Source organism: Theropithecus gelada, chromosome 9 (genome assembly GCF_003255815.1).
Source record: "Theropithecus gelada isolate Dixy chromosome 9, Tgel_1.0, whole genome shotgun sequence".
In the NCBI taxonomy this organism is placed as follows: Eukaryota; Metazoa; Chordata; class Mammalia; order Primates; family Cercopithecidae; genus Theropithecus; species Theropithecus gelada.
The window spans coordinates 42,530,008-42,537,499 of record NC_037677.1 but is presented as its reverse complement, the minus strand read 5'-3'; the positions used below and the strand labels follow the sequence as shown (position 1 = coordinate 42,537,499).

General features: G+C 38.4%; 1 protein-coding gene across 1 annotated transcript in view; it reads left to right on the top strand.

Annotated features, from left to right (window-relative positions):
- Nucleotides 1-240: 240 nt before the first annotated feature.
- The window catches only part of LOC112631831 (cyclin-Y-like protein 2), a 35,382-nt gene continuing 28,130 nt past the window's right edge, over nt 241-7,492 (top strand). The window contains exons 1-3 of the mRNA XM_025397339.1: nt 241-779; nt 3,835-3,909; nt 5,868-5,902. Coding sequence (XP_025253124.1) covers nt 557-779; nt 3,835-3,909; nt 5,868-5,902 — 333 coding nt within the window. The 5' untranslated portion in view covers nt 241-556. The remainder of the gene's footprint in view (nt 780-3,834; nt 3,910-5,867; nt 5,903-7,492) is intronic.

The window sequence follows — 7,492 nt, the reverse complement described above, 5'->3', positions numbered from 1 at the left end:
AGGAGGCTGGTGATGAATGAAAACCTTAGTCCCCCTGGCACTGCACAAGGGGCCAGGAAAGTAGCAGCAGCATAAGCCACAGGGTGGGGCAGCCCAGGCAGGGGCATTCTGAGCTGTGGGGGAAGTGGGGCAGCCAGGGTGGGGCATTGTGAGCTGTCAGGGCGGGCATTGTGAAGTGTGGGGTGGGGCATTGTGAGCCACAAGCTTGGGCTCCCACCTGGGCCAATGGGCTTCAGTCTGTAGGTGACTGCAGAAGGAGGAGGAGCTCCATCTATACTTTCTTCAGGCATTTGTTGTGTCTCTCAGTGCTTGTTGGGTTCACAACCTATTAAATAAGCCAGCTGGTCTTCACCCTCCCAGACAAGGCAACTCATGGGAGGTGGCAGGGTGCGGGCATTGGCCCAAGCCCTGGCTGGGTTCTGGCTGTGGCGTGGGCAGGCAAGCAGCAGACAAGACCATCTCTGCAAGTGCAGCATAGCCTCGGTCTAGGGCAGCGGGAGTGTGTGGCCAAAGCTGTGAGCAGAGGCACAGGTGGTGACAGGAGTAGAGGCACCCCATGGGGAACATAATGACCTGTTGTGTGTGTCCCAGGGCCAGCCCTGAGTTGGACCAGCACCAGGGGTCAGTGTGCCCCTGTGGGTCTGAGATCTATAAGGCAGCAGCTGGAGACATGATAGCAGGAGTGTCTGTGGCTGCTGCTGTAGAGCCTGGTGAGGTGACTTTTGAAGCTGGTGAGGGCCTCCATGTGCACCACATCTGTGAACGGGAGATGCCAGAAGGTAAGGAGGTAATGGGTGCCATCTGTCCTCGGCACACTTCTGGTTGCTGCTGTTACCAGGGTCCTCTGGGAGGCATCCCAAACCTCAGGCTCCTTTCTGCCTGTAGCCAGCTATCCTAGGGCTGGCCAGGAACAAAACCTGGCTTTGCCTTGCATTCCCACCCCTTGGTCTTTGCCACAGAATCCAGTTTCTTTTCTCCTTCCCTCTCAAACTCCTAGTTCTTTCTCCCTCATCTCATTCTCTTAGGCTGGCATGGGACCATTTATTTATGGCTGTTCTTGTCTTTAGCTTTATTTAGTACCTGTGGGACTTTGTTGAAGCTTCTTTGGAATATTCTCTTCCTTTTCTCAATAAAAACTCAAATATCCCAACTTTCCAGTACCCATCCCATTATCTTTGTACCTATCCAGATGGTACCTAAGTGAAGGAACCAGGTAAGTGCCTAATTGTTTCCTTTGTTAAAGTAGCTAAATCTCAGGACAATTTATATTGAAATATTTGGAGATTTCTTATTTAAAATCAGAATGCAGGTTGCCATAGGAGAGACTTATATGGGTTGCTTTAAGTCACCTTGATAGAAGCTGCTTGCTTTCTTCTAACTAATTTGAATATAGAAGGAAAGAAAATGGAGGGTGCTTAAAATAATTGGGAAAGGTGTGAAATGTCATGGCCAGGGCTACAGAAAAATGGGTGTGAGGGAGTTCCCCCAAAGGAGTTTACCTATGAGGCTCTGATTACTTGAAAATTCTTACTTTAACACAAAATGTGTCTCCAGATTTATTCTGGTGATTAACAGATATTATTTACCTCCTTGTTCTAAAAGAGAGGTGGTTTCCAGCTGCATCCATGTCCCTACAAAGGACACGAACTCATCCTTTTTTTATGGCTGCATAGTATTCCATGGTGTATATGTGCCACATTTTCTTAATCCAGTCTGTCACTGATGGACATTTGGGTTGATTCCAAGTCTTTGGTATTGTGAATAGTGCCACAATAAACATACGTGTGCATGTGTCTTTATAGCAGCATGATTTATAATCCTTTGGGTATATACCCAGTAATGGGACGGCTGGGTCATATGGTACATCTAGTTCTAGATCCTTGAGGAGTCGCCATACTGTTTTCCATAATGGTTGAACTAGTTTACAATCCCAGGAACTGAACAATGAGATCACTTGGACTCGGGAAGGGGAACATCACACACCGGGGCCTATCATGGGGGGGGAGGGGGGAGGGGGGAGGGATTGCATTGGGAGTTATACCTGATGTAAATGACGAGTTGATGGGTGCTGACGAGTTGGTGGGTGCAGCACACCAACATGGCACAAGTATACATATGTAACAAACCTGCACGTTATGCACATGTACCCTAGAACTTAAAGTATAATAATAAATAAATAAATAAATAAATAAATAAATAAATAAATAAAATAAAACATACAACAACAACAAAAAAAAGGTGGAGTTGGTTTGTGGTCAAAACTTTCAAAAGACATAAAACGTAAATGTAGACTTTGAATATGTAATATAAAAATTGAAGGTTAAAATGTCAGACCTTGCCTGTGTAAGAGTGTTTGTTGCGATGGCTCCCTCTTTGTCTTTCCCCCTCTTGACAATAGCATCTTGTTCAAAGATAAGAAAGTTGGAGTTTTCAGTCTCTACACTGCTGGGAGAGGCAGAGGGATGGGAGGGGGTAGAAAAGAGAAAACAGTTGGTTTGTCTCTGAAGTTTTGCAAAGAGATGAATCTAAGTAAAAAGAATTCTGGGTAACAATATGGTTCTTGAATAAAAAGTAAATTTTTCCAAATAGAAAGCATTGTATCATAAAGATACTAAATCCATTGGCTTTTTGGTTTCGTTTAAATGTCAGAGATTTATTGCTGTCTTACAGCTCTTCTATTTAAACTTTGATTCGGCTCCGTATAGCCAAGACAATCCTAAGCAAAAAGCACAATGAGAACACATGGTCACAGGGAAAGGAACATCACACACTGGGGCCCGTCGGGGGGTGGGGGACAAAGGGAGGGAAATCATTAGGACAATACCTCATCCATGTGAGGCTTAAAACCTCAATGGGTTGATGGGTGCAGCAAACCACCATGGGACATGTATACTTACGTAACAAACCTGTATGTTCTGCACATGTATCCCAGAACTTAAAGTGGAAAAAAAAAAAAAAAAAAACCTTTGGTTGAGCTCTTATTTTTTTCAGAGGTAGAATAATTAAGACTCATGGTGACTGTGACTTTGTATAACTTGGAGTACTATACTCATTTTTCAAGATATTTAAGAATTTAGAATAAACAAATATGTGAATTAATTAATTACACCTTTATAGACAAAGTATGTTTACTTGTGTAAACATACTCCACTTGGTGGTATAAGGAAAGCCTCTGAGTGATTTTACACACCAGTTAATAGATGAGAAGTGTTGGATGAGAGCCCAGAAAAGGCTCTTTATTGTCATTCTTTAGGATTACAGCACAATTTATGTATGTCTCATTTGGCCCTTTGCAATACAAATAAGGCCTATGTACGTTCTCCCTATGTTTGCTAATGAAGAAATGAAGACTTAGAGATCTCACGTGACTATGGAAGAGAGCTACTCAACAGAACTAAGGTTCTATGTCCTCAGAATGACATGGAAGAGACAGATATGCTGAATTTACTTTTTTAAAATGAAAAAAAACTCCAGAATACATCTTATATTTTGCCTATAAAATAGACCTGTCTTTTAAAACATACTACCATCTTGTTTTATTGTATGCAGTTGATTTTACACAATTTAAAGGCAAATTTACATTTTTTTAAATAAAGGAAGGTCTCACTATGTCACTCATGCTGGCCTCAAATTCCTGACCTGGGCTCAAGGGATTTTCTCATCTCAGCCTTCTGAGTAGCTGGGACTACAGGCATGTGCCATCTTGCCTGGCTTCATCTTATGTCTATACATTCGTTAGTAGAGGTAGTGAAATAGCTTAAATGTGGCAGTCAAATAAATGAGTTGATAAATTTTTATAATGATCACATCTTTTTTTCTTCTCTCCCTTTATAGATATACCTTTGGAGTCCAACTCTTCTGACCATCCAAAGGCAAGCACAATATTCCTGAGAAAATCTCAAACAGATGGTGAGACAACATTGTTTTTTCTGCCAAGAAAAAAGAGTCAAAACTCTTGTTGTTTGATCAGATGTATTATAGAAAGTATTTAGAAACTCATATTGGTTTAATTTTTTCAACTTTCCACATATTCACTTGTCTTATTTTAATATGTGATATGCTTTTTTTAGTTGTTACTGTGTTAGTGAAATCATGTAAACTTTTTGTTTATACATTTTGCCATCTTTTTATCAACACGATTTGTCATGTGGAGGAGTCATAGATTTATCTTTATTTATAATTTTTTACACCTTTTCCCTTGCTCCAAAGAGTACATTTTAAAGATAGAACTCAGGCTTCAGCTTGGTTTCCATTTAAACAAATAAAAAAACCATAGTTGTTCATCACCAGAGATTGAATCTGTGATTTTGGCCTCCTCTTGCACAGTCCCCTGATCACATGCGTTTATCACATCCAAGTTTATGCTTCTTGAAACTTTTAAGTTATTAAGCTTTTCATCTGATGTAATGTAAATTTAAACATACCCTACTTCTGCTTATTTCCTTAATTCCTTAACAAATCCTCATTTGTTTGCCAAAAAGCCATACACAGCCAAGTTTTCCAGTTGATTTAAGCAGCAAGGATACAAGTGAGGATCTATAATAATATGGGAAGTAATGTAGCACAGTAAAATATGGGAGTTTGTAACCTTTCTTTTTGTAATTTGAGTAAACTTTGCCTGTCTTGAGTCCGTTATTTCTGGTTAGAATATGTCTTCATTTTTGCATTATTATAAAAGAGGCACATAAGGCTGGGTAATTTATAACAAATGAGGTTTAATTGGCTCAGATCTTCAGGCTGTACAAGCTTGGCTTCAACATCTGCTTCTGGTGAGAGCCTCAGCAAGCTTACAATCATGATAGAAGGCGAAGGGGAAGCAGGTGGTTACACATGGTGAGAAAGGGAGGGAGAGGCAGGTAGAGGGAAGGTGCCACACTCAAACTACCAGAATGAGAATTTGCTTATTACCATGGGGATGGCACCAAGCCATTCATAAGGAATCCACTGCCATTACCCAAACACCTCCCACTAGGTCCTGTCTCCAACATTAAGGGTCACATTTTAACATGAGATTTGGAGGGGGAAAAATATCCAAACCATATCAGAGTTGTTTTTCCCAGTTCCTTCCAGAGCTGTAGGCTTCTCCCACATGGAGAGCATGGAAAAGGTAAAACAAAAGGTATTCCATGTCCCTCACTCTTCAGTGGTAGGAATGTTTGCCTGCAAGGCCCTTCCACCATCAAAGGTGGAGGCAATGTAGGAAACAAAGCATGGCCCAAGTCCTCTTGGAGCTTTTATTATGCTGGCCTTTTTTTTTTTTTCTTTTTTAGAAAAAATGATTTTTTGTGGTGCAGACACCATGTCCAATCAGGTTTGTATAGTCATTTTAAAATTTAAATTTAAGACAGGTTACTTTCCAGTTGTTTTGTTTTTAGTGACATATTAGTAGATGACCATTAAGTGTGGTTCGAGATGCTTACAGGGATTCTGCTGCATCTGGAGATAGGTGCCTGGCCAGAAAGTAGTTCTTAGAGATGTTAACCCTTAGATTCTGGTAAATAAAGTAAGCTTTGTGTAAATGCAGAATGAGAAAATACTTATAGCTCATATATGCAACAGTTAAACTTTTTTATTAACTAACTTCTTAATCTGGCCTCATTTTTTTTTTGTTCTTTTCTTTTGTATATAAGGGTTCTTTCGTTTGTATGTAATGGAAACAAAAAGTGAACTAGGTCAAAAAGTAAAACTAAGTTATTATATTTTACTTTATGAGATTTCTCATACCAGATAATTTAAATATAAATTTTTGAAAGTAATTTTTTAAAATGGAATTTTTCCTCATTTAGGAGTAATTAGTAAGACATTAACTACTACTCTTATTTTACGGTATTTGTGTCCAAAGTGACCTTTTTTTTTTTTATTCTTAGTACAAGAAAAAAGAAAAAGCAACTATACAAAGCATGTACGTAAACAGTCAAAAAGTTAAGAAATTGATAGTTTGATATAAAAATGTCTCTCTTGAATTATAATGAGGACCCCAGTGGTGATAGCACGGACCTCTTTTTGTATTTTCCTAAGTATCAAAAATATCCAGAGAATTCTTCAGCTTAGTGTGTCCACCTTTTAAGAATTTCTGACGTTTAAGTTAAATTTCAATAGTCTAGTTGTGGTATAAAGATCTGCCTTAAATATTTAATCATATTTTTAATCAAATAACAAAATAGAATAGCTAATAAATAACATAACAAAATAACAAATACAGAATAACAAATAACATAAATAGAATAGCTATCAGCACTGTCTATTGACTTTGTTGTAGCAGGTGAAAGCATACCTTCCTCACTACACCGTGACCTTATTTTTCTCCCTCTGTTTCTTCCAACTGTAGCACACTTTTAAATTAAATCAGTACTATTTACATGATTATGACTATACAAATATTATTCACTGCTAAGTCATATGGTGTTTTCACTGTGCCTCTGCATTATATGTCCTTCATTCTTTCTCTGAAATGGCTCTGAAATCTGAGCATTTCTGCACTTTTTCTGGATCATCTATTTTTCCCTAGTCTATGTTACTTTACCCAGCCAAATGCAATAAGTAGCCCCTGGTTGATCTGTTTGCTTTCACATCAATTTTTTTTTTTTTTTTTAGCATGAAGCTAATTTTCTGACTATATTAGTTTGCCTGTTTTCTGACAGCTGTTTTCCCCCCAAGTGTTGTAGCATTTATCGCATGCCTTTTGAAGATACTTTCCATCTGCTAAAACACATCTGTTCCATTTTTTTTTTTTTGCCGAGGATGGGGTCAACTTTCTTTGGCATTTTGTCATCCTAGTTCAATATACAATGGCTTTCCCTAGATATGCTCAATGTCTGCTTTTCTGTGCTAGCTCTTTAAAGTCTTTTGGGATCTCACATAGCTGCCATCTTACGTGGGATCACCTGAGTCCTAGATTCTGTTCCTTGCTGTCCTGTTATCCTTTCTAGTTGTACTTGAGCACATTTTCCTGGGCAGAGATGTTTAGGGATCTGGCCAATCTTAAAACCCCTCCTTTTTGATATAGAGTAAACTTCTAGGTTAAATCTAAACTTTATGGTTCTGAAGATATTTTGCAATTGTGCTGTCATTACAATGTTGTTCTTGACTCTATTGCCATTGTGACATACATTATTTATAACCAGACTTTATGTATCTGTGGAAGCTTTTTAGAAGCTTCTCTCTCACTGAGATTCTGAAATTTCATAACAGCTTGGTAGGAATCTTTTCATTTTATTGAGGCTGCGAAGAAGAGAGTCTCAAGAGGACTCTCTTCTTGAGAATTTTTGTATTTTCTCTGTTCCTTTTTTTCTGACAGTCTTGTTATTCAGATGCTAGGTTGCTAGAACAGTATACCTGCATTGGTTTTTAACTTTTCCACTTCAATTTTTTTTCAGCTTCTGTGACTTTTTCCTGTAATATTTCTATTGAATTTTTTATCTTTTTCTCACAGTGGTTTTAGCTTTTTTTTTTTTTTTTTTTTTTTTTTTTTTTTTTTTTTTTTTTTTTTTTT